The sequence below is a fragment of the Aphanomyces invadans genome (genome assembly GCF_000520115.1).
Source record: "Aphanomyces invadans strain NJM9701 unplaced genomic scaffold supercont1.4, whole genome shotgun sequence".
NCBI classification, from domain to species: domain Eukaryota; phylum Oomycota; class Saprolegniomycetes; order Saprolegniales; family Verrucalvaceae; genus Aphanomyces; species Aphanomyces invadans.
In genome coordinates, this window is record NW_008580149.1 from 591,766 (window position 1) to 615,998 (window position 24,233).

The 24,233-nt window shown below is 56.0% G+C and overlaps 8 protein-coding genes across 8 annotated transcripts; 2 read left to right on the top strand and 6 right to left on the bottom strand.

Moving 5' to 3' along the window:
• Positions 1 to 995: 995 nt before the first annotated feature.
• On the top strand, positions 996 to 1,452 carry H310_02658 (hypothetical protein). Its single transcript, XM_008866238.1, has one exon. The coding sequence runs from the start codon at positions 1,038 to 1,040 to the stop codon at positions 1,419 to 1,421; it is 384 nt and encodes a 127-aa protein (XP_008864460.1). The 5' UTR covers positions 996 to 1,037; the 3' UTR covers positions 1,422 to 1,452.
• A 681-nt stretch (positions 1,453 to 2,133) lies between these two features.
• On the bottom strand, positions 2,134 to 2,757 carry H310_02659 (hypothetical protein). Its single transcript, XM_008866239.1, has 3 exons — positions 2,591 to 2,757; positions 2,464 to 2,538; positions 2,134 to 2,416 (listed from the first exon to the last, which is right to left on the bottom strand). The coding sequence occupies exons 1-3, from the start codon at positions 2,739 to 2,741 to the stop codon at positions 2,247 to 2,249; spliced, it is 396 nt and encodes a 131-aa protein (XP_008864461.1). The 5' UTR covers positions 2,742 to 2,757; the 3' UTR covers positions 2,134 to 2,246.
• A 320-nt stretch (positions 2,758 to 3,077) lies between these two features.
• On the bottom strand, positions 3,078 to 3,824 carry H310_02660 (acetolactate synthase, small subunit; the record flags this gene model as incomplete). The annotated part of the gene is made up of 1 exon (XM_008866240.1): positions 3,078 to 3,824. The coding sequence occupies one exon, from the start codon at positions 3,822 to 3,824 to the stop codon at positions 3,144 to 3,146; it is 681 nt and encodes a 226-aa protein (XP_008864462.1). The 3' UTR covers positions 3,078 to 3,143.
• A 991-nt stretch (positions 3,825 to 4,815) lies between these two features.
• H310_02661 (acetolactate synthase, small subunit) lies at positions 4,816 to 6,230 on the bottom strand. Its single transcript, XM_008866241.1, has 2 exons — positions 5,907 to 6,230; positions 4,816 to 5,860 (listed from the first exon to the last, which is right to left on the bottom strand). Exon 2 carries the CDS (start codon positions 5,605 to 5,607, stop codon positions 4,864 to 4,866), a length of 744 nt encoding a protein of 247 aa, XP_008864463.1. The 5' UTR covers positions 5,608 to 5,860; positions 5,907 to 6,230; the 3' UTR covers positions 4,816 to 4,863.
• On the bottom strand, positions 6,211 to 6,945 carry H310_02662 (hypothetical protein). The gene has a single exon (XM_008866242.1). The coding sequence runs from the start codon at positions 6,878 to 6,880 to the stop codon at positions 6,275 to 6,277; it is 606 nt and encodes a 201-aa protein (XP_008864464.1). The 5' UTR covers positions 6,881 to 6,945; the 3' UTR covers positions 6,211 to 6,274.
• Positions 6,946 to 7,530: 585 nt separating this feature from the next.
• On the top strand, positions 7,531 to 10,060 carry H310_02663 (hypothetical protein). The gene has a single exon (XM_008866243.1). The coding sequence runs from the start codon at positions 8,921 to 8,923 to the stop codon at positions 9,830 to 9,832; it is 912 nt and encodes a 303-aa protein (XP_008864465.1). The 5' UTR covers positions 7,531 to 8,920; the 3' UTR covers positions 9,833 to 10,060.
• On the bottom strand, positions 7,532 to 9,503 carry H310_02664 (hypothetical protein). Its single transcript, XM_008866244.1, has one exon. It carries the CDS (start codon positions 8,356 to 8,358, stop codon positions 7,627 to 7,629), a length of 732 nt encoding a protein of 243 aa, XP_008864466.1. The 5' UTR covers positions 8,359 to 9,503; the 3' UTR covers positions 7,532 to 7,626.
• Positions 9,210 to 24,128, bottom strand: H310_02665 (hypothetical protein). Its single transcript, XM_008866245.1, has 20 exons — positions 24,080 to 24,128; positions 23,893 to 24,022; positions 23,222 to 23,834; positions 23,091 to 23,169; positions 22,561 to 23,034; positions 22,006 to 22,506; positions 21,430 to 21,949; positions 21,226 to 21,379; positions 18,737 to 21,166; positions 18,405 to 18,684; positions 17,585 to 18,355; positions 16,404 to 17,536; positions 16,021 to 16,342; positions 15,633 to 15,970; positions 14,783 to 15,574; positions 14,659 to 14,735; positions 14,146 to 14,604; positions 13,176 to 14,099; positions 11,125 to 13,099; positions 9,210 to 11,065 (listed from the first exon to the last, which is right to left on the bottom strand). Exons 1-20 carry the CDS (start codon positions 24,080 to 24,082, stop codon positions 10,618 to 10,620), a joined length of 12,423 nt encoding a protein of 4,140 aa, XP_008864467.1. The 5' UTR covers positions 24,083 to 24,128; the 3' UTR covers positions 9,210 to 10,617.
• Positions 24,129 to 24,233: the final 105 nt, after the last annotated feature.

A 24,233-nucleotide genomic window follows, 5' to 3' on the forward strand; every position in this document is an offset into this window, starting at 1 on the left:
CTCGTCTGACGCCTACAGGTGCTGCGATGTCATGCAAAGCGTCCTGTCCGTGTCTATCATGTCGCCGACAGTGATGCAGTCGGAACCACTGATGTTCCCGACCAAGTACATGCGGTCGATTTCGGATTTCGTTCGCATTGATGCGTTGCTAGAACGTCGGCGAGGCTGACGTTCTCAATGCCTTCCTTGCCCACGAGCCACTCGCGGATTCTTGGCGCCAGCGACATCATGATAAACGGCAAAAACGTCGGCACGCTGCTGGCCATTGTGAGACATGCGTCCCGGGTATAATGGCGACATGCATTGGAGCAATGGAGCAACGAATGGCGTCGAGGGCCCATCTTGGACTCTCCAGCGCCAACCCGTGGACGGTGCATTGAGTTATCTGACCTCTGGGACTCGTTTGGGGCGGTGTTTTCGGAGAAATGCACAATGAATAGATGAAGGTTGTCTTTGATTCGTTTACCATGTAGGGCATGAGCAGGGATGTTATACGTATAAAAGGAATTTCGATTGCGTCCCTAATGGGGTTGTTGTACTTCCTTCAGGTGTGAAAATGTGTCTCCATCGACGATGTACATCGTATTTCTAGTCTTAAATATGACGATGTAGATCGTCCAATATTTGATGCACAAGGTGCGACGCACTTGCCAGATTGGGTTGGCGTCTCAACTATACTCCACATTTGAGAGTCCTAGTACTAATTGCTAATTGCTTATCGCATCCCGCAGCGTTTCCTCTAGGAAGCGCATATACACAGCTCTATCGAAGCAGCTACGCAGCGGTGAGCCGCTGTCGGTCATCCCAAGTGCCGATTGTCCAGCAAACACGGGAATTTTATCCAATAAAATCGATTTATGCATCATTTCTAGCCAATAAGAATGAAATGTCGCCAGCTATTAAAAAAAGTGTGATAATCAAATGTCGCCAGTAATATGGAACAGAGGTAGTATTGCTTTCGAGGAATTTCCACCAAAATTTATCCGGGAATTTTACTGTGTTCTCTTCCATTGTGCTCGCTCGTTGCACAGCGCGGCATGTACGATGTGGACATGGACAGTTACGACGCCGACGACAACCTCTCTGGGCGCGACATGGAGCTGAAGCGGACGCTTAGTGAGCACGAGGCCGTGGTCGAGCACCAGCTGAAGCGCCTCAAGATCAACCACAATCACGCGAGGAATTCGTCGAGCCCAATGCCAGTTGGGTCGGATGAACCAGGCCGAGCCGATCAAGGGTTCCAGCATCATTGCCGCGCGGCGTTGAATGGTGCAGTGACCAAGTCTGCAAGGGAGTGCGACGTCGACTACGCATATGTGAACCAACTCCTCCGCGAAATGCACTACCTCCGCGAACTGCGCAAACAGCGACAAGCTGCGTCGTCGCCTTCTTCGAGTCGCTCTCATCTGTTGCATCTCTAACTTATAAAGCGTATTGCCTTCATCTCGACAACAGTAGCTACCAGCTCGTAATTCTACGATCCGCAAGGATCGGCAGCATGCATCACTTGCAAGTCTGCAGTTGCAATGGACATTACTCGGTCAACCATCACCGAACCTTGTAACAATTTTGAACGATACGTAGAGGAGGCGCCACGGTACAAATGGCGACGGCGAAAAGCGTCGCGGGCGTCGAGTGTTGACTTGGCAAAGGCAGAGAATGTTGTGGTGCGCGGCCGTTTGGGCGGCTGAACTGAGTAGTGAGGCATGGCCAGTTCTTGATTGATTCTGTGGAAACTGTTCGTCAAGCCACTGCCTGCCCTCCACCTATCACTTCACATTGGATGTACAAGCATGTGAATAAGCGCTCTACACATCCATCGCCGCCCGTATCGAAACTCTGGATGGGGCGATGACACCCATGATTTGGGCATTTCGGAGAAACCAGGCATGAATTTGTCCGGGCGCGAGATGGCAATCGTGTGTGCAACACTCGAGCGAACCAAACCTGCAAGATTGCTACGAGGTCTAACGTCATGCAGTCGCCAGCTTTTCTTCCAACTCCATCTCCTCCTTAATCGAAGAGGACTCCACAGGAAGCACAAACACACTACATACGGTCGCGGGACACTGCAGCCACATCATGAGTACAAGGAATCATGCGAGGCCTGCCATACACGACAAAGTGGCGTGCGTAGAGTACATAGTGACTCGAATTGGCCTGTGGACATGACATGGTCGTGCGAGGGGGAGAGTCTATATGTCGGCCCAAGACCTCAGGTCGTGAATGCGACGTTTGTGTGATGCTTATGTCGATGTAGCTGGAGCTGCGGTCTCATTCGACGGCTTGGTACTGTTTTCTTCATCGGGTTCTTTGTCGTCTAGGTTCTGGTCCCACACTGCGCGATTTCCTTGGTGTTCGTTGTACTGGGCCTTGGCAATGTTCACCTTGAGGACTTTGCCATACAGCTCCGAGTCTACACCAACCCACGTGAAAACATACTTGGCCGACTGCATTACATACCGTCCATGTTGTCCAGCGCTTCCTTCGCGTCATCTTCCAGGTCAAACTCGACAAACCCGTATCCCTTGTTTTGCTCTACGTGTCATTGCAACCCTTCGTCGGGACGAGGAAATCATGGTGGACGTACGGTTCGCGCCGGTGAAGTCCATGGGAATCTGAACGTCCTTGAGCGGTCCAAATGGAACGAAAGCCGCGCGAAGGATGTCTTCCGTCACGGCCTTGTCGAGGCCGCCGACCCACAGGCATCGCTTGTGGTTTGCTTTGGTCACGAAGCTCATGGCCGATATATTTTTTCATGAACTTTGGAAATCGAGCGCGTTTTACTGTGAAACTTAATATACTCAATTCTCCATGGCATGCAAATACGTGTTTGAAGGCGAGGCATGGACAGACCATGGGTTGGTTTCCTCCTTCATAGAGAGATTCCAAATATGGTACAGAAAAGCTGCTCAGCGCGGATAAACGTTTGGGGCTTTCTCAATAATGAGCAGAGGCATCCCAGGCATCTCGTTAACACATCGCACTTTAACCACTCACCTCGCTTCATGATATTGTTTGTGACGACCCGGGGACACCCAACGCATTAAAAATCCATTTAAAATAGTGTCTACCAGGCGTTTTATTCTCCAAAATCACCTCTATATTTACATACGTTCTTTCAACCACCGCGAAGACACAAGCTATCCAGGGGGCAACATCGTGCTGTCGACGGCGTCCATGTCTCCAGGGTGATGCCGGTCGAACGAGACGTTTAGTGCGCGTTCGGCGGTGACGGGGCATTCCTTGTCCATGGCAACAACGCCGCTTCGGTGGACTTCCAGCACGCCGAGCGGGTTTAGTGCTTGCAGGAATGCCTCAACGGACAGAGGATCTGCCGTAAGTTGAACCATCACTTGCGTACGGGTCGCGTCCACAACGGTTGCATTGAACTGCGCAACAATCCGATCGACGAGCAGGGACGCGTCGGGGTCAGCTTCCAGTGACACCTTGGCTAGCAACAAGTCGCGTTCGACCAGGGTCGTTTCATGCGGTCGATTCGGCGCGGTCAAGTTCTTGACGGCGGCGACTTGGACAACGTCGTGGAGCTGTTGCTGCATCATGTGCACATTGTGGTCTGTGCCGTGGACAACCACACTGAGACGAATGAGGTTTGGGACATTCGTGCGGCCAACGACAATACTGTCGACGTTGTATCCGCGTGCGCAAAACAGGTTGGTGATCTCGGCGACGGTCGTGGCTTGGTTCGCGACGAGGGCGGCGACAACGTGGCGTGTCACACCGTTCACGAGCGGCAGAGTGGGGGGCGAAGTGGTGGCGAGCGCCGAGAACGCGCGATGGCGGCACCGTCCGAGCGCATGCATGGGTGGTCGGCAGGCAAGTTAGCGAATAGGGGACGCGTCCATGGCCGCCATTTCCACGCAAGTTCAAGCTGTGCCTCGCAAAACAAATTGTGGTCACCATAATTACAGGCAGGCCACTGATAGATGACAAAGCACGCACCCGCATATCCCGTGAAAATCTAGCATTCATTCGATCATATGTTCTGCATTTGGCGAAATCGGCGTCGGAGTTGGCCGTGCCAAGGGAGAGTTTGCAAATTCGTCGAGTACGGCCGTTTGGATCGAGCGCGACGTGAGCCACGGCGCGGCGGCAGTGGAACTGCTGTCCCTTGAGGGGTTTGTCGACGAGAGGGCTGAGAACTGCAGTGTGCACTGGTCGATCATGGTCGACTGTACACATCTGCCACCGTCGCGCCCAACGCGCCCGATGTGAAAAGCTTTCATCCCAATGGTCAGCGGACCAACTCCTCTACACGACCTTCCTCGTAACAACGGTAGCTGTTGGGTACCTGAAACCTCTGGCATACTGTGCTGGTGTACCGCCAGCCAAGCACAACATACAGAAGATGGGACCGACGATGACCTCGTCCGCGACTGGAGCAAGCGTGAACACCACACAGTGCTCACCTTGGGTTCGAGTCGATGGATTCGCTGGCCACGGGGTAGCGCAGATTGCGGAGTATTCTATGCCACGCACGACTTGCATACCCGCAGCAGGCGCAGATGCAGACGGTTTTGGCGGGCTGTGTCTGTCGTCCCCTACATTTGACTGTGCCCACGAGCGGCGCCAAACTCCGAGCGCCATGGACTGCTGTCCTTGTGCACTTTTCGACTTCAGCACGCAAGTTTGCATGTCCATCGTGCGATGCGTAGTTCAGTGCGGCCACACCCTTGATGTGTTCGCAAAGCATTGGGCACGGCCACAGTGCCTTGAAGAATGTCCGCACGTCGATGTCGTGCCGTTGCCGAGCAACTCGTGCGTCGCTGCTGCAGGACTTTAGAGCAACGAGAGCTAACATGGCGTGGCACAAATTAAGTCATTTGGTGGAGAGAGAATGGATTATCCTGGAGGGAGCATAGTCGAGTCCACGTCGGGGTTTTCTTGGGGATGGCGATCAAAGGCAATTTCGACGGTCGGGTCGGTGACGCAAATGGCGCGGTCGATCGCGATGACGCCGCTTCGGTGGATTTCGACAATTCCGAGTGGCTTCAACAACTCGAGGAACGATTCGATCCGTGCAGGGGTGCCGGCCAGTTGCACCATAACTTGTGTAGGCGTCACATCCAACACTTTGGCATCGAACAAGTTTGCAAGCTCTGTGATTTCGGCGCGAGAGCCTGGCAAACGCGTCGACACTTTGGCAAGCATCAAGTCGCGCTCAATGAGGTTTTCGCTCGCGTCGACTTGTGCCGACAGAATCTTGACCGCTGCGACTTGGACGACATCATCCAGCTGCTTCTTCATGTTCCACACATTGGCGTCAGTGGCGTGCACGACGACGCTCATGCGACTCAGCTCTGGCACGTCAGTGCGACCGACCACAAGGCTGTCAATGTTGTATCCTCGTGCTGCAAACAGATTTGCAATCTCGGCCAACGTCCCCGCTTGGTTCACGACGAGTGCAGCGATCACATGCCGATGAATGCGCGTGGACGCGACGTCCGAGTTGAAGAGTCGCCGACTGCCGCCTACAGCCGCCACCGACCGCCGCAAACGTTGCAACATGACGGCGACGACCAAAGATTTCAAATGAGGGAAGCTCGCAAGCCCGGGTGTCCGGATAAACCGATCATCCGGATGCATGAACCCACACAAGAACGATCCTGTGGCAACAATGCGGCCGAGTATGCGCAAACGGCGGTGGCAACGTGGGTGGATCGCGCCTCGACGCTTTCCTGGAAGCACTGCATCGGTAGTGCATGGATCTGCGTTTGGGGCTTTGGTCGTGGCTTGTTGCTAGCGATGTTGGGAACGAGATTCCATTGCCCCCCCCGCCGTCGTCGTGGTGAGACGGCTGCACGAATATGTGCGATAGCATGATACCAAAGGCGAGGCCCTTTCACGAAGGGTTACGCGAGGGTCGAGTTGAGCAAGGCTTGTACCACTGTCTTCGCTGCATGTTTCAACATCTCGATCAAGTATCACGTCGTTGCACGGAGTCAAGGCGAGGCGGTGGCGCATCTGCTCTGCAGAACGCTGTGCATTCGCACGAACCAGGGTTCATGCACGGTCATGAGTGCTGTCGGGATCGATCATCTAGCCCAAGGGGAAAATGATGTGGATGGTGCCGAGAACGCAGCGCTGAGGACGAGAGTCGCTGGAGAGAGTCTACTGCATCCACGACACTGAGCTGCGAATGCTGCCAAGCACTCCGTTTAGAGTGCTTGGAAACGAGTCTAGAGTGAAGGAGGGTATACCGTTGATATTGAACGACTTCATCGGAGCTACACACATGCCCATTGGTATTCTACTACAGGAATGCAGACAACATCGCGAGCATGACAGTCCCCACGGAAATGATGGCCGTGGCGGCACTAGATTTGACGGGGATCGTCGCCGAGCTGTTGGTGGTGGTCGTGCTGGATGCAGCAGTCGCAGCTTTGGCGATAGTCAACTTGGGGGCAGGGTGGCTGGAATCAGCGAGCTTGCCGGTGGCGTCCGGCACCGACGTCCAACTCAAGGTGCCGTTGGGGATCGTTTCTTGGGTCACGGGGAAGTACAGCGTCGTGTTGAGGGGGAGGTCGCTGACCTTGAATTGAAGCCCAAAGTCTTGGTAGAGCTCGTCCGGCAACGAGCCATCGTACCACGTGATCTTGGCGATCGTGTCGGTGCCGTTGACGTTGGTCGTTGTGGTGGCAACCTTCCAGCCGCCAATTTGTTGGGGCTTGACCGATAGAACCCCAGTCGGGATCTCGACACTCACGTTCGTGGTCACAGCGCCAGGAAACGAGTGCGGCACACGGATAACCGTGACAAAGTATGCGTTGGGAGCAGCGACTGCCGGGTTGAGCGTAACGTGGGCGAGCGACGACGTAGCCAGCGCCGCGACGGTCGCCATCGCTGTGGTCAAGTGCATGTTGTGTGTAGTGGGAAAATTCACGAGTGAGATATCGAACGACGGGGGAGGGCACTGAAAGGGCCGCATCCACCGAGAGCGCACCGTTGTTGTGTTTACGATGATCGCTGTCGCATGGCGCAATTGTTGCCATAGCCTCATCGGTTTAGTGCCTTACTTGATCAACAATTGCCAGCGGGATCTGTCTACATCACCCCCCCAGCGTCCAGTCCGTCGACCGGGTGAGCTCCATGGTGCCAGCTACGCCATGGGCGATCGTTCGATGGATGTGGCGTTGCGACATGCTGAAGCCCCTGCAGTGGACACGTCTGCTCGACAACCCTTGGCGTCGCCGATTTCGCCGCCAGCGTGTCACCAGCCACGGCATCGAAAGTCTCGTGTACGAACTCGAATTTGGACCATGTCCCTGCTCACTACGACCGCCCGAGGTCGGTCGAGCACGACGACAAGTGTCTTGAGAAATCGTATGGCCTTTTCATGGTTTCATGTCGCAACGACAACCAAAAGGAAGCCATGAATGGCCTGGCCTTTGCGTCCCCGTTGCCAGCGAGCACCACCCAATGCCCCTCGCATCCGTGTACACTGTCCCCATCACGCCACCACCCGCCGCCGACCCCCTTTCCATTTCACGTCATGACATATATATAACCCATGACCATATCCATCGATTTAGTGCCAACATCTCGTTCACCCCGTGTCCGAGAGAACGTGGTCACGCCGCTAGCTCGTCGCGACATCGGCAGCATCTACTTTGACTCCTCCACGAACCAGTAGACAAGCGCTCCGGCATGCCTTGGCGTGCTTGAGTTGGAATCGCTCGTCACGACATGTGCATCCGGCACGAAATCGCGTGCCCGTTCAACAATTGCTGTCACGTTGGCGGGTGTGCATCGGTCTTGCCAAGTCCACACCGCCGCGTGTGTTTGCATGATGCACGTCGTCCACTCGACGACCGTACCGTCGGCACATGTCTCGCTCAACCCTCCGACGACGGCCGCCTGACGATGCTGGCTCGTGTGCCACACTCGTTCCCTGGTGCGACCACGAAAAACGTCGCGGTCGGCATTCCCGTGGGCATTGCATCCGTCAAACCCGAGCAAGTCGGCAAGTCGAGCTGGTTTTCCGTGGACCCAAGTCACAGTTCCCAACGGCACGTTGGCATGGACATCGACGCAGGACGCCACGGGGATGCTCGCCGACCCACCCCCAAATTCACTGTCCTCTACTTGTGAGGCCACAATTGCGACCAACGCGTACCACACGTTCGTGATGTCGAGCCGTCGACAATGTTGAAAAGAGTACGAACAATACGGCCGTGGCCAACGACGACTGGTCATGCTGGTCGCTTGAACTTGTTGCCACAGGGAATGGCTCTCGCCACCTGTCAAGGTCCAGAGGCGGCTCCTCATGAAATCATGCGGACCAAAGGAATTGATACGCCCTTCTGACATGCCCACCATTCTACATGGGCACCGCATGATGACCAACCAACGCCACGTGGGACTACAACGTCCACGAAAGTGTTGTCCGTGTTTGGGACCATGCAGTCCTTGCTATTGCAAACGACATCCACAGCATGTGTGGTTCCGTCTAGACTCGGCGACACAGCAACGTCGCCGCGCCTGGAACAGATGAATTCCTGGACCACAGCTCACGTCGTCGACTTCCCAAGTCGATGCAACCAGCGAGCAAAGCGTCACGATGGCCGACCGAGTTGCCTGGCGCCGTGATCCCTCGCCATTGTCGAGAAAACACATCGCTGACCGGTGTCCGTGCCCTTGGCCCTGTTTTGGCTCTCCACACCCACCGCACAACGTCGCACCGATCCCGGCAAGCGAACAGTGCGAGATGTGATCGAGTCATCACTGCTGTCGCGGTGAACGTGTACTTATGTTGCAAACGAACGACGGTCGTGGCCAAGACCATGCAGCATCGCCGTCGATGCATGGAGGCGGCAGCGAAGCCAAGGTTGCGCCGTGTGTTGGCACATCGTCGTCCTGCAGCGCCAGCGCGTGGATGTGATGCTGAATTGACTTGTACATGATGGTGCTCGCTAGTTCATGGCACTTGGCACCTGATGGCACCATATTCAGGGCATGGGAAAGGTTTGAAGCTTTGGGGGTGTACTCAGAACGAGCACACCGCCTCGCTGTGCCTTGGGACGTGTCCTGGCAAGTCATTGGCGCCTCGAACCCCTCGTCTGATTCATGCGTCTGTGGTGTGGTGTGCCGGCAACGTCGACGTCCACCTCTCGCCCGAGCGACAGACGGGACCAGTCGCCATGGTCCGAATTATGTTGGTCATCACTTGTGTATATCCGACCACCCCGACACAATGCACTTGTTCACAGCAATGGCCGCTCTCGTCGCGATGGCGACGTCGACGTCGGCGCACTTTTCGATTTTGCCCCCCGTCGCCGCGCCCAATGCCAACACTGTCGCGGTGTTTCGCGTGGGGCACTCGTTCCCGGGGGCCGTGACGACGAACATTAGCATTGACATTCCCATCGGCCTTGCGTCGGTGAAGCCGCAACAGGTTGCGGGTTGGAAAGTCGCGCTCGACACCAAGAAAATCAACGGCACGGACGCGATCTCGCGGGTCACGTGGTACGATGGCTCGTTGCCGGACGAATTGTTTCAGGATTTTGGCCTTCAGCTCAAGGTCGGTGACCTCGCTCCCAACACGACGCTGTACTTCCCCGTCACCCAAGAAACCACTCCCAATGGCACGCTCGCGTGGACGTCGGTGCCGGATGCAAGCGGCAAGTTGGCGGATCCCGCGCACCCAGCCCCCAAGTTGACGATTCTCCCAGCAACTTCTACACCCAGCTCGAGCATGGCGATGAAAAACAGCTCGGGGTCCACCCCCGCTGCAGCCAAGACGAGCACCGCCTCGTCGGCGATGGGTGCAGGCGCTGTCATGATCCTGTCCGCTCTGTCCGTTTGCATGTAGAGGGCCGTGGTAGTTGGTGTATGAATCGACCGTCGTCGTTTGTAGTGTTCGATCGGCCACTCGTTGTTTGTGATGCATTTTGCCCACCGAGTTGCCTGTCCTGGGCAAGTCGTGTGGATCGCAACTTCTTGAACATCGACACGGTGTCGTGGGACAGGGGTGCTCAGCAAAGTCCATCCGAGCACAACGGTCGCATTGTCACGAGCTCGGTGCCATGTCCACGGCGCAAACGAGTGCGCGTTGTGAGGCCAACCGCACCACATCACCTGGATCGTCAACCATCCTGCAGACAGACTGGACAGTCCAGAGAACGTCACCACGGCAAACGACCTCGAGTCGGTCGAGCCAGGAGGCCCGCCATCGAACGCTTGAAGCCAAATGAAATCCAACCTGACGAATCGCCACGTTCGGTTCCGTCGTTATCCACAATTGCTCTTGGCGCTCTCTCGACAGCGCCACGAAACGATATCATACCAAACAGGATGGATTCAAACGAAACCAACCGACTCGGCATCTCTACCGCACACAGCGAGTTGACAACAACCACCAAACCCATGCAGCGAGGATGGTCGTTTTTCGTTTGTTGCTGCCACGCGTTCGCGCCGCTTCGAGGCATGGCGACCTTGACCATCCTCCGTGCAACGCGCGAAAACGACGAGTGCGAATGTTGTCGCCGAGCCCGCCAAGTGCTGCGCCGTTCTCGTCCCGTCCATCCAATATGCCTCGACATCGCCATGCCCAACCTGTCGTCGACACATCAATATAGATTAACGACCGTCCAACCCCTAATTGTCGTCTTGAAACAACAACGCGACGCCGCGCAGGACCCACTTTTCCCGGCCACAGTCCGTGGGCAACGTCGCCAGGAGGACGTACGTCGGGCCTCGGAATCGAGTGAGGTACACCGGACACTCGTAGACGAGGGGGTCGTGGCGGAGGTACCCCACACTCGTCGGTTCCCACAACGGTTTGGTCTCGACCGCTTTGACATACACGACCGGCATCATCCACAGCAGTTCCTTTGGGTTCGAGTCCACGATGACGCCGCCGCATTCCGTTGTCGGCGACGTACCGACCTTGTACCGGTTGTTGACCTCGTCCAAAGTCGACCATCGCGCGCCTTCAATGTACAGACCAAACACAAACACGCCGTCGTCCGGGTAGTAGTTTGCCGCGTCCACCGATCCAAACGTCGTCATGTGCGTTTCAACAGTCATCTTGTTGAGCGGCATCCTACAAAGGCAACCCCATGAGCCATGCACAGCAAGACCACGGGGGGGGGTGCCACGTACATTTTCCGCCGGGACGTCACTTGGAGGCACGCCGTCGTGTACGCGGTCGGGTTGAACAAGCCAGGGAGCCACAGCGCAAACGGCGTGACAAAGTCGACCGACCACACTTGCAGTTGCTGGTGGCGCTTGATCATGTCGACAAACCAACCGCTCAGCGACTTTTTGGACGGCCATGCTTTCTTTTCCCATTTGCACTGGGAGAACGGATTGCGTCCTGGGACTTCGTTCAGGCCAATCGCTGTCGCCAAGTCCTCCATCGCTTGGCTCATGTTGAGCTGTCCGTTCAAACCTTTCTTCAAATCCGCGAGCGACTTGCGCAACTCGTCCAGCAGGACGTTCATTCGATCGCACTCCTGCATTGCCACGACAACAAACGGACCATGGTCTGCCGTCAGCCGCGGCGCCGCAATTTCTTGCAAATCCAACATGGAAAAGAACTCGGGCGTCCGCGCCTCAAAGTCGTCAATCGAGGCTTTCAACATGGCCGTTTTGTCCATGCCGCCCCCGCCACCACCGCCGCCGCCCCCGCCACCAATCGACACGATCGCGTAACACAACGTTTCGCATGTGGTCGTGAGGTACCCGATTTCGGCGTTTGGATGGAGCCCAAACAGGGGCGGGCTCTCCGCCACCATGTTCTTCTCAATGTACTGCGCGTAGTCGTGAAAGGAAAACTCGGCCGGGTTGGGGCTCTTGAAGCCCGGGCCGAGCTCCATCCCGGAGAGAAGGCCGGGATTCAGCAGCACGGTCAAGTACGTGTTGTTTGTCCGGCGGTCCCACGAATCCGTGATGTGCCCGCCGTACATGATTTCGCCAAAGATGTACCGGAGATCGTCCCACGGCACTTGCTCGTTGTTGTCGAGGTAGCTCATGAGAACGTTGCCACAAATGGTCAAGTCGCCCGTGTTGAAGCTGTACGCTCGACTCCACCCCTGCTGACCAAATCGCCGCCGCCCCAGCACAATCGCGTGGAACCAGCACAGCGAAAACAAACACGCTTTGAACTCGGTGGGCTTGGTGCTAGCTTGGACTTTGTCGTCGCCAAACGTTGCCCACGCGCGGCGCAAGTTGGACTGAATGTCCGACGGCGCTTCGTTCGCCACCTTGATGCACGACTGCATGAGCGACTCGGGCACGTTGAGCTCCAACGGCAGCAAGATTGGCGGCGGTTCGGCCGAGATAAAACACCGAAACATGTCGTGTGGTCCCTCCGCCACGATTTCTTCGAGCTGACGTTCCAACAGCGGCAGCCAGCTTTGCATCAAGTGCACGTTTTGCAAAATGATCCACCCGCCCTTGGTCGCGAGTTTCTTGAGACAGTCGCCGGCGTGTTGTTCCTGCCCTTGGCCCATCGAAATGTTGATAAAGTTGTCGTTCTCGACGCTGATGCCTTTGGTTCGGCCAAGGTTCTCGACCCATGGCGTCGGGTCTACCCCCGGAAACAGCACAAAAAAGATTGGGATCGCCGGGTTCGTTTCTTCAAATGTCTTGACCATGTCAAACGGGGGCTGCGACACGTACTGCTCCCCGAGCGACTCTAAAATAAACGTCCGCAGCGCGTTCGTGACTCGATCGGGACGCAAGGCGCGGAGGAGAATGATCTTGGAAAACGACGACAGTTTACTAAAGTCACCCGGCAACTTGGCAACCTCGGCATCTTCCGCGGCAAACCACTTTCGCCACTCGTCGGGTTCATTCTGCATAATGTCCCCGAGGTTGTGAAACACCTTCATCGTTTCAAGTGCCTTGAGCTTGGCAAAGCACGACGCTGGCAGCCACTCGGCCAACACCCCCATGTTCCCCGGATCCGCGACCGACTTGCCCAGCAAGAACGTTTCGATCTCCACGTCACTCAGGACTTGGTCGCGCACGAGGATTTTCAGGCACAGCATCGTGGCCACCGTGAGCTTGTCGCGTTCAAACAAACCGCGACGAATGTAGTCGAAGACGCACGTTGTGATGGAAATGATGAGCGCTACAAGGTAGTCGCGAACGTCACAGGTTAGGATGCCACCGCAATCCATCGAGACACGGTAGGTCGGGGTGTTTACCTTTGCATCGCTTCTCAATGTCTTCGTCCGACAGATCCGTGGACGGCTCGTCTCCAGGGGCAGGAGCCCCTCCGTCGGGCGGTACCTCCGCTGGGACGTCCCCGTCGGCGGGCGGCGGGTCCTCGACCTCCTTCACGACAGGCAGGTTGTAAATCCCTTGAAGAAACACCTTCTGGAACGCCGCGAGCGAGTAAATGTAGTACGAGTGGACTTTGGACAGGTCGTTCATGAGGAAAAAGAGCAGCGAGCCGCGGGCGGCAATGCTGCGGTACTTTTCGCTCGTGACGTTGACGCTGTCTTGCGTCCTCTTGGCGGCTTCCATGTTGGTTTGCGTCATCTGGGCCTTGTACTTGGTGTCGCTCAAAATCGCAATCAAGGGCTGGTTGCTCGTGATGTCGTCGTCGGCTTCGGCCAAGTACTGCAAAATGATGTCTTCGAGTTTCTTGAGCTCAATCTTGCCTTGGTTTTGTTGTTGGATGAGCTTCTCGCGCTTGATGGCCAGGTCGGACCGCTCCTTGCTCACGACCAAGTTGAGCAATTGGTCTTCGAGCCCCAAGTTGGTCACGGTAAAGTTGACCATCGTGCACTCTGCTTGAATTTCCGGCGGGTAGTGCGGGTTCCCGAGCTTGGTGTGCAAATACAAGCGGAATTCTTCGCAGTACGGGACGGACGCGTCGCCGATCACGATTTCCACGCGGTTCCCACGCTTGGACGTGCTTCGCTGAATGACCGGCGCAAGGATCGCATCAATCTTTTCGCCCAAGTTTTCAATCAAGAACGCGGTCTTCGTCCCGATCGCGGATTTGAGCTTGTCGATCCAGAATTTTTGGCCCATTCGGACAATTTGGAGGTTGTACGGGGCTTCCTTTTCCCGGATCCACGCAATTGCTTGGAGCTGGGGGTCAATGATAAGTGGCCGTCGCCCTAGTCGTTCGACGTCAAGCGAAATCGAAATGAAAGGGTTCCATACCCATAGCAACTGTGTTGACTACGATAGCGCCGTTTTCCGTCGACACGCGGTCGGCAGGGAGTTTTTGCGTATTCCACTCGGCGATCTCAGCATCGTTCGTCAAGATGTACACAGGATTGCTCTCTTCGCTCATCGCGATACTGTTGCCGTTGGCCGCTTTCCGCAGGTACGGGACCCAGTGTTTGTTGATGAGCTCGTCGCGGAATGGCTTGGTAAACGGGCCAATGTACGAAATGAACGCGGACGCGAGGAGGCAGTCGCCGACGAGCAAATCTTTTTCCTTTTGCAACTGCAGGACGTTGATGCCCCATCGGACGTTTTCCGACCCCAGGTCTTTGGTCAACGTGCCGGCCAGCTTCATCTTGCGATTCCCTTGCTCGACGGAATTGATCGCGTCTTCCTTTTCTTTTTCGGCCGCCGCCGCTTCCTCCATCAACTTGTCGAGCTTCTCCTGCAAATCTACGCCACGACAACGTCAACACCTACACAGGTCCAACGACTGCCACGGCATACCAGCGACCAACGCAGTGACCTCACCGAGGCGTTTGTTGGCCGATTCCAGTTCCAAGTTGGCGGCCGCCAGGGCCATGCTACGCGACCGTCAGAAACAACACGCGTCAAGGGTGGTCCCACATACCGTTTTGGTTCGACCGTGATGAGAATGTCGTAGTACATGACAATGTTGACCACCCAACTGCACAATCCGGCCGCTGCCTTGTTCTTGGTCGCAATAATGTCTGGTTTGAAGTGCTCCTTCTCGAGGAACTCGCGGACTTCCTTCCAATTCGTCGTCGGGACTTGACCCGCGTCGACAATGTCTTTAAACTTGATCAAGTACTCAATGTACTCTGGAATGTTGCCCAGCACTTGCTTCTTGCACGCGTCCCACTTGAAATCTTTGACTTTGCCTTGCTTGGTCACGACAATGTTGGGGTGGACGCCGGCCAAGAGGACCATGGTCGCCCCGAACACGTCGTCCACACCGGTCGGCGGTTTGCTCATCGTTTTGCATTCGCCGAGATCTTTCTTGTTGAGCGAGTCGAGCGCTTCCATGGCTTGTTGCACGGCGGGTTCGGCCTTGGCGAGATCTTCCATCGTCGACCTCTGCTTTTCCGTGACTTCGGCTTGGATGATGGCGCACTTGGCCGCTTCTTCGGACGCTTTCTTGGACTCGACTTCGACCTTGGCTTTTTCTTTGTTGACTGTCTCTGCAATGCCAGACGCGACGGCTTTCTTGTCCTCGGCTTGCTCTAGCTTGACCTTGAGCTCGACCTCGAGCCGAGCGACCGTGTCCCCCGTGTCCTTGAGCTTCTGCAGCCCCTTCTCCAATCGTTCGATTGCACCGGCGTACTCTTTGACCTTCTTGCGCAGGATGTTCTTGTAGAGTTGGAGGAGCTCCAAGTACGACTTGGGCGTTGTGTACACATATCTGGTCGCCGACGTGGACGGTAAGGACCATGTCAAACGAGATGAAACCACGATCGTACCGTCGTTCGACTTGGAAGAATCGCTCGGCGCATTGATTCACCGACACAAACGAAAACGGCATGAAGTTTTCAATGCCGGTGCGCGAGTCGTCCGAGCCAAGGAGGTCGCTGATTTCCTTGAGTTTTTCCTTGCCCACGGACAACAGCGCTTCCTTGGGCCACGGCTGGAACCAATCGATGACGGTGCAGTTGACGAGGGCAGGAAACTTTCGCGCGCGGCTGCGAAAGTCGTCGCCGACGGGGCTGAAGCACAAGCACAAGTGCAACCGCTTGCGGATTTCCGACTGGAAGAACTTGATGACTTCCTTCCGGTCCTTTGTCCCCGCCATAACGCAAACCTACCGACCACACCACATTAGCACAACGAACGGACGGACGGACGCCGGACCATGTTGACAATGTTGTCCATGTCTTCCGTTGCAAACAAGTCGGGAATGTCCCCCGACGCGAGCAAGTCGTTGAGGTAAATCAAAAACTTTTCGTTCGTGATCTGCGAGTCCGTGAGCAAGAAGACCACCCCACCCTTCTCTTCGCTGCGACTGAGCTGGTCGACAATGACAAAATACATCTTGCGCAGATCTTCCTTGAATTCGTTCTCGCCATACTTGGACGATATCGAAATCTGCTTGACAGTGTACTCGCAAATGTGGGACGCCAGGCGCGCCAGCGACCGCTTCCCGGACCCGCCCACACCCACGAGCAACGCGTGGCTACCCAATAATTCACACACGCATGAGTGAGCGAAATGGGCAAGCAAACAGGTGAGCGTACCCGGATTCGTTGCGTAAAATGCGGACAATGCGTGCCACGTGCTTGATAGCGTCGTCAAAGAGGTCGAGCAGCATGGCCGTGTTGTTTTCGTTGTTGTTGAAATCACGCAGTTGGATCTCGAGGTTCTTCTTGAGGTCTTCGAGGTTGGTCCCCATCACTTGGTCGTACTCGGGATCGCCGTCCTTGGTAAAGTGGCAGAAAATCAACGGCCACGAGTTTTCGAGGGCGTAGTAACGCGACGTGTTGCACGTGGGGAAGCTGCGCTTGACTTGGAGTTGCACGAGTTGGTTGTACTTTTCAATGTCGGCCTTGCACACCAGACGGTCGCCGTACACGCGCTCGCTTTCGTGAAGCCAGAGCAGGACAAATTTCTCGGCGCTGTTGAATCGGTCCTTCTTGGACGCGATCAGGCCTTGGAACACGTTGGACAAGTGGCGCACGTTGAATTCGTAGTGGAAGTTGGCCGCGGTCTTGCGGAAGGTTTGGACCACCGACGTGTGCAGCGTCAACGCGGCCTTGATGAGGGAATTCCAAAACGCCGACGCAGACAGTTCGCCCGTGAACGTGCTGAGATGGCCACCCAAGAACGTTTCGTAGATGGTCACGAGGGATGGCGCTTCCGGCATGCCCATGGCAAACGTGGTAAAGTGTCGCTGGAGACGCGGATCGACGAGGAACGACCCGGCCGTCGGATTCATCCCGGCCACGATTTGCGTGTTGAGGATGTTCTGGAGCTGGAGCTTGTTGCGATCGAACCAGTGTTTGTACTCCATTTGCTGGCGCAAGAGGGAAATGGCCGACTGCGTGTTGTACGGGTCCACTTCGGGCAAGTTCAAGTCGTCCAAGAAGTAGATGAGCCGAAACTTGCCGGGCGGACCAAAGTTTGACCCGGTCTTCTTCTCCAAGTGCGAGAACATCGTAGACTGGAGAATCGCGGACGTCGTGTAAAAGTTAAAGTTGATGGTGGCGTAGCGGAAGATAGACGTCCCGTCCTCCTTGGACAACTTCTTGAGCACGCCGTTGACGTTTTGGGTCTTGCCGGTGCCGGCCGGCCCGCACACGAGAATCGGGTGCGACTTGTTGATCAAGTTCTCGAGCCAAAAGCTGATGGAGCACGTTTCCGTGGTCGGGACCTGGGCAGGACATGGTCAGCAGAAATCCAACGCAGTCGGGGAACGAACCGTGATTTGGTTGATCGGGTCCGGGCTCTTGTACGTGGCCGTGTAAAAGTACGGCGACTTGCTCCACGGGTTAAACTTGGACGACTCGGGGTCGAGCCAAAAGTCAAACACAGTGTTGTTGGCGCTCGCGACGATCTTGACGTCTTTCCACGTATTTTTCCACCACGTGCTAAACTCGGCGGCGTAGTCCGTGCCGTCGTCGCTCACGGTCAAGATGGACCCGAACGCCCACACACAGCAAAAGACAAAGTTGTTTTGCATCACGGTGTAGTCGGCCAGGACCGCCGGCGTGAGCAAGCAGTCGAGCATGTTGAGCAAGTTGCCGATCAACGTGACGTCTTCGACGGGAATGACGGGCTGCAGCTTCTTTTTGAAAAACTTGAGCGTCGGGTCGCAGTACTGGTTAAACAGTCCCTGAAAATTGTCGCGAATCTCGGGCGAAAACAACATGGTTTGCTGGTTTGCTTTCTTGGTCGGGTCCGGCGTGCAGTGCCGCAGCAGCCACGAGTCGATCAAGCACCGCCACTGGTACCCTTCCGTCGCCGAGATGTACAAGATCCCGGCTCGAGACACTGTTGCCGGCGTCGCGTACACCAAGTCTCGGATCTCAAAGATCATCCGCATGTGCGACTTGAGCGGCACACGCTCGTTCGATGCCAACGTAAGCATGCGGTTGTCGTCCATGACCGAGTTCATCGACTCGATCCAGTTGGCGTCCAAGTCGCCGTCGAGGAGGATCCACTTGGGCGACGTGTCATCTTCGCCATTTTCCTACCACAGCATCACGGTCTGCAATGGATGAAGCGCGAGAACTCTCTACCTTCGTGCGCGACCCCAAGTCGCGCATGATCTTACTCAGCAATCCATCCTTCCATTCCCTCGTCTTGAGCACAATGTACCCGTACAACTCGTTGGTCGAGACCGACTTGGGGTTCAAATCTTGCACTTCCATCGAAATTCCCATGATTTCTCGAGCTTTTCGCAGCGTCTTCCACGTCTCCGTCTTCCCGGACGCCGGTGGTCCCATCACAAACACGCAGTGCCGAATCGCGAGCAACTCGGACAACTGGACAACTTTGAGCATGAACTCGTCGCGAGGACTACGTGAAGTGTCAATGCCATCGCACTGACCACGCCATGTAGTTGTAGTACCTGTTGTTGATCGCTTCGCACGCCCCTTGGACCATCGATTCGAGCTCGGGGTCGCGTTTGCGAGGAGGGTCGTTGCGGACGTCAATGTTGGGGTCGTTGCGGGGAAAGAGATCCCCGAGAAGCCCAAAGAAGATCACGTTGTCCTCGACAACGATCTTGGGAATGTTGAAGTCGCGCAATGCACGCATGAGCAAGTCGGGCTCGGGAATGTCGGGCTCGGCGCGCTTGAATGCCCCGGCGACGCAGAGCACCGACTTGACTGCGCGAAGACCCCAATCGTAGTGCAATTGCTTGGACAAAAGTTGCCCGAGCAACGAATAGAGACCATAAAACTTGGACGCGAGAATCTTGGCCTGCGTGAATCCTTCTGCCATGAGCATGTTTTCGCAGATCAAGACCAAGTCGGGCACCATGACTGTCATGGGACGAAAGAGCGCTTTTAACCCTTCCGGGAGCTCGGAACGCCCGAGGTACCCCGGGTTCATCGTGATGAATGCGCCGACTGTCGGGTCCAGCATCACGGGCTCGTTTTCGAGAATGAATCGCTCGTCGTCCGCCTTGCACGCGTCACAGACGGCCTTAAACTGCACGGAACACACCGACAAGACTTCCGGGACAAGGCGATTAAATTCGTCAAAGCATCCCCACGACCCCGACGACGCCAGGCCTTTGAAGATGTTGCCCAGGCTCTTGTAGTCCATTTCAGGCGAACAGTTGAACACGTAACAAGCTTTTCCCAATGCGTTGGCCAAATCTTTGGTCGTTTCGGTCTTGCCGGTTCCTGCAGGACCGGCCGGCGCACATCCCATCTTGAGGTTGAGGGCTTGGGTCGCTGTCACGTAAATGCGATCCGTCAGCGGGGTGATCACCAGCCGCGGTCCGTTGCCGAGGTACTCATAGTCGTATGGAATACCAGCGTCGCATATGAGGATCTGGGCGCGCGAGTTGTTGGTGCCGCGGAACGCTTGATCGCGGTTCAAAAAGCTGCCCTGGGCAGGGCTGAAATAATGCTTGAGTTGCGATTGCCACATGAAATGCGACGCAACGTCGACGCCAGCGCGCACCATGTTGGCCACGATATCTCGCCCGTGGGCGTCCATGGTGATCAAGCACATGACGCGCTGGCGCTCGGCATTGGAAATTTTGCTCTGAGTGAGCTTAATCAAGTCTTCGAGCTGTCCTTCCTGCTTCTTGTTGTACCGAACGAGCGCTTCCTTGTCCCCGCCGGCGATAGCCGTGAATGCCGCTTCGACCTCAGCCACGTAATGGACGCCGGCCGCCAACAAAATGATCTGCGCCGCGTCGAGAGGCTTCCCCGTCGGGTCTTTGTAGTTGATCCATTCGACGCGCGGTTCTTGCGTGTACAAGACCAAACTGCGTTCGATGTGCTTGAACAAGGTGAACTTCATCGCTTTCAGCAGCGCCTCGAGGTAGATTTCGGCCTCGCCTTCGAGAAGCACGGGCTCGACAAAATCGACAACTTCTTGACCAACCCCCGACACAAACGCCGACGCCGTCGGTCGTCCCCCCGGGTTCGGAATCAACGTCATGGTCTTGCATGCCAAGTAGATCTTGGACGCATGCGGCATGATCTTGGCCGGGTTGGACCCGTTCGACAAGATGTCGAGCAAGTCCGCTTCCGACATGAAGTAGAAGCGAGGGAATTGTCGACGCCGGCCGTCGAGAAACTCCTTGAGTTCGTGCTTGCACAGCTCCAACCGCTCGACAATGCCTTCTAGAAACTTGAACAGACCTTGCTTTGTGCATGCTGTTTTCACATTTCTCGTGGTCCATGCCTCACGCAAGCTCTTGCGGACTTCGATGTCGATGTCCTCAAACTTGGCCGTCAGCGCCGGGAGCTGGTTCTTGACTTCTTCCGACTGGATAAAGAGCGGCTCCAAGTAGCTCCAACTGCGTTGAATTTCCCCGATAATGACGACCACTTCGTTCACGGACGCCAGACCTTCGTGCATATCGGTCACGCGCCCTTCAAACTCGGACTGGTACGGCGACGACGTCATGGTTTGGACATCGATTTGATTGGTTTCGAGCAGCTCGAAATTGTCTTCCGAGATCTTGAGCAACGGCACTTGCTCATCTTCCGGGGCGGTCGGGTTATACGGGACCATTTCCCACTCGATTTGGCTCCACACGTCCTCGAGTTCCACGAGCTTGGTCTCGAGCTCTTGCTCCTTTTCCGCTTCGTAGCAAATCTCGCCAATTTCGCTCGCGTACTCGTGCAACCGCTTGCTCAAGAGAAAACCGAGCTTTTGGTCCGGGTTGACGTCCGGCGGCGTGAACTCGCCCGTCAGCGCCTGGATGCGCTTCCAGTGGCGCGATCGCATGTACAATGAGCTCAAACATCGAAGCAGCGGATGCGTCTTGTCGAACGCTTGGCACTCCTTCAAGATCCACTTGTACGCATTGCACCTGACATATGCACAACACGACGTGAGCACGGCAAAACATGAAATGCCCTGGCGGCATACCACTGAATGTCCTTGGGGATCTTCTTCAGTTCCTTCAACGTGGCCGAGATCTCCATGGCCAGCGCATTGCAATCGATCGAGAGCCACGGAATCTCGTGCGTCGCGATGAAGAACGCCTTTGTGCGTTTGATGATGGCCCACACTGTCTTGGAGCCTGTCGATTCCATGGTCAGTCGGCGAGAGGCAAGTGTTACACGATCGTACCTTCAATTTCGTTGCGTAACGCGGTCATCATCCTGTGGGTTTCCGTCATGAGGTGGGGAAATCCAAAGATGAGGCTCAAGTCGCTCTTCTCGGCACAACGCTTCTTTTCGTTGTCGAATTCGACGAGCTGCATCTCAATTTTCTCGAGCGCTTTGTCCGGCTCGAGCTTGGCGTCCCAAAAGTCGAGCGTCTTGATCGTGTCGCCCCACGTTTTGATCTTCTTCTCGTACAGGACAATCGCGGCCTCGGTCTTTTCGGAAAAGATGCGCGTCGGCTCGGTGATCCGCGCTTCGGTCTCGGGACACTGCGCTTGGACGTCGTGGAAGAGCTTGGCGAGGTTCTCGACGTCGATTGTTTCCTTGTCGACGTGCGCGCCAATCTTCTTCATGTAGTGGAAAAAGTGCGATGTTTGTTCTTGGAGGAGCTGGTTGGCCGCGCGGTCGTGTTCGAGCTTGCGCATCAAGTCCTTGATTTTCTTGAGTGCTTCGAGCCCATCGACGTCGTTGCTCGGGATGTCCGCCTACCAATGATGGATGCCATTTTCCAACACTTCCACCCATGGCCATCTCGACGTACTTTGAGCTCCTTGAGGACACGCTTGAAATCACCGGCACGTTTGGTGGTGTCGGTGTACAGCTTTCGGATCAAGTCGCTCGAGTTGAAGTCGTCTTCTCGCGCGATCGACGGCACGCATCGAATCGTCATTTCGTCGCTGGGGGGTTGGAACGTGCATGCGAACGGGGACCCGCGAATGGGCCCGGCAACGCCATCGAACGTCCCTTCGAACGTGATGGAGAGAGTATACTTGCCCGGGGCTGGCGGGACAAATGTCACGATGTACCGGCCGTCGCCCTTGTCGTGGATGGTCGTGATGTCCATTTGTAGTCTGTCCGATTCCTTTGCTTCGACCAACTGGATCGTAAAGACGTCGCCGCCGCAGTCGCGCGGGACACCGTCCTTGTCCATGGCCTGGAGGATAAACGACGTTGGCTCTTGGGCCATCACGAGGTGCGACAGCGACATCATCAAGCACGGCCCAAACCCGAGACTCTTGGCGGCGTTCGTGACGCTATGGAACTGGACGCGAGCGATGAGAGAGAGAAAAGATGCATCGTGTGTCGATTGACCCACCTTGTACGACGTGCTGATGTTTGTAAACGATTCGCCAGGCAAGGCGACGCGAACTTCGGTTTGGAGAGGGCCGTACTTGTCAAAGTTGGGCGTCGTGACTTGAATGGCGGTGGGGGACACCACTTGCCCTTGGACGTCGACGAATCCTTTGGAGACGGCGAACCGGACATTGGCATTGCTTCCAGTGAAGTTGTAGCCTTCGACCTTGACTCGGGTGTTGCCTGTGATCGGCCCCGACGCTGGCACGATGGCCGACACCGAGTACGGCGGCCCGACGATTTCATTCACGTGGAGGCAGTGCAAGTCGCCAAACCATCGGTTTGCCCACCCCCCAAAGAGAAGCACTTTGTAACCTACGGGGTCGTACACCAATGCCGTGTCCGCTCGTGGCAACGGCGAGTCGCCTTTTACCGGCGGCTGCCGCCATTGCATCAACCCTGTGTCGAGCACAGACACATGATTCAAGTACGTGCCCTGCATGTCACAACGAGCAAGGGTCAGGGTACAACGGAGCGCTCGCGACAACGCACCTGGGAATTGCCCGACTCGTTCAAGTCACCCGAGTTGCCGCCAAACATAAAGATCTTCCAGTTTGGCACGGCTTGGACGCTAGCCATGACATGAACGGACGATCGACGAACGAACGATCGTGCAAGTGTACCCGACACAAGAGTGATTCCACGTCGGCACGGGCAACTTTGCATCGGGCGCGCTCCATGAGTTGGTCGTCAAGTCGAGCACAAACAAGTCGTGAAACTGCTTCACCGAATTCCATCCGCCGATGACAAACAGCTTATTCTGAATCAAGCACGTCTGGTGGCTCGACCGCGGCTCGGGCTTCTCGCCCTCGGTCAAGATTTCTTCCCACTTCCACGTCCTCAAGTCCAACGCGTGGACGTCGTTGAAGTCGGTGCGGCCGTACCCATTGCCGCCGTACCCCCCGAACACGACCATTTTGTGGTCGACCAACGTTGCCGAGTGTGAACCGCGACACTGCGGCAATCCTTCCCAAAAGTTTTGCGGGTGTTGCTGTTCCCATAGCTTGGTGTCGCAGTCGAAGACCCACAGGTCGTTCATGCGCTTCTCGGCGGCGAACCCGCCAAAGATGACGAGCTTCTTGTCATTGTAGAGCAGCGCCGAGTGCCGCCACCGGGCGGGCGGGGTGTCCTCCGGCGCCGACGACACGGGGACGATTCGAGACCAATTGAACCCGCCGTTCATGTCAAGCTTAAACAGGTCGTTGCTTGGGCCGGGGGGAACTTTGTGGTCGCATCCTGCACAACAACACCAGAACCAATAAAACACACGCTACATCCTCGACAAGGTCGGTACCGCCAAACAGATATAGTGTGTTTTCGGACCCGCGCAGCGTCAGGGTATGCCCTGATCGCTTGTTGGGGACTTCGCCAGTGCACTTGGGACTCGCCCAAGACATCTCTGGCTCGGCACCATACCCGATCGGCTACAACACGAACATCAACGTCCCGCCCACGTCATCCACACACATCCATAGCGCTACCATGATGCGGCAACTTGATGCTGTTGCTCAATGGATCAAAACGTTTGAAGGGTCGCGCTGAAGGGGCGGGCCCGAAACGACATCGCAACCAATCTTGGCGTTGGAATATCTATCAGGTGCGACAGGTTCAACATGGACATTTCAAACGGGTGAA

Coding starts and splice junctions, on each gene's coding strand:
- H310_02658 (XM_008866238.1), top strand. CDS start 1,038: ATGTACGATGTGGACATGGACAGTTACGACGCCGACGACAACCTCTCT.
- H310_02659 (XM_008866239.1), bottom strand. CDS start 2,741: ATGAGCTTCGTGACCAAAGCAAACCACAAGCGATGCCTGTGGGTCGGC. Junction 2,539..2,590: donor GGACTTCACCGGCGCGAACC/GTACGTCCACCA, acceptor AATGACACGTAG/AGCAAAACAAGGGATACGGG. Junction 2,417..2,463: donor AGCGCTGGACAACATGGACG/GTATGTAATGCA, acceptor GGGTTGGTGTAG/ACTCGGAGCTGTATGGCAAA.
- H310_02661 (XM_008866241.1), bottom strand. CDS start 5,607: ATGCATCCGGATGATCGGTTTATCCGGACACCCGGGCTTGCGAGCTTC.
- H310_02662 (XM_008866242.1), bottom strand. CDS start 6,880: ATGCACTTGACCACAGCGATGGCGACCGTCGCGGCGCTGGCTACGTCG.
- H310_02664 (XM_008866244.1), bottom strand. CDS start 8,358: ATGCGGTGCCCATGTAGAATGGTGGGCATGTCAGAAGGGCGTATCAAT.
- H310_02663 (XM_008866243.1), top strand. CDS start 8,921: ATGATGGTGCTCGCTAGTTCATGGCACTTGGCACCTGATGGCACCATA.
- H310_02665 (XM_008866245.1), bottom strand. Junction 21,950..22,005: donor GTGTCCTCAAGGAGCTCAAA/GTACGTCGAGAT, acceptor CATCATTGGTAG/GCGGACATCCCGAGCAACGA. Junction 15,575..15,632: donor TTCTTCCAAGTCGAACGACG/GTACGATCGTGG, acceptor GTCGGCGACCAG/ATATGTGTACACAACGCCCA.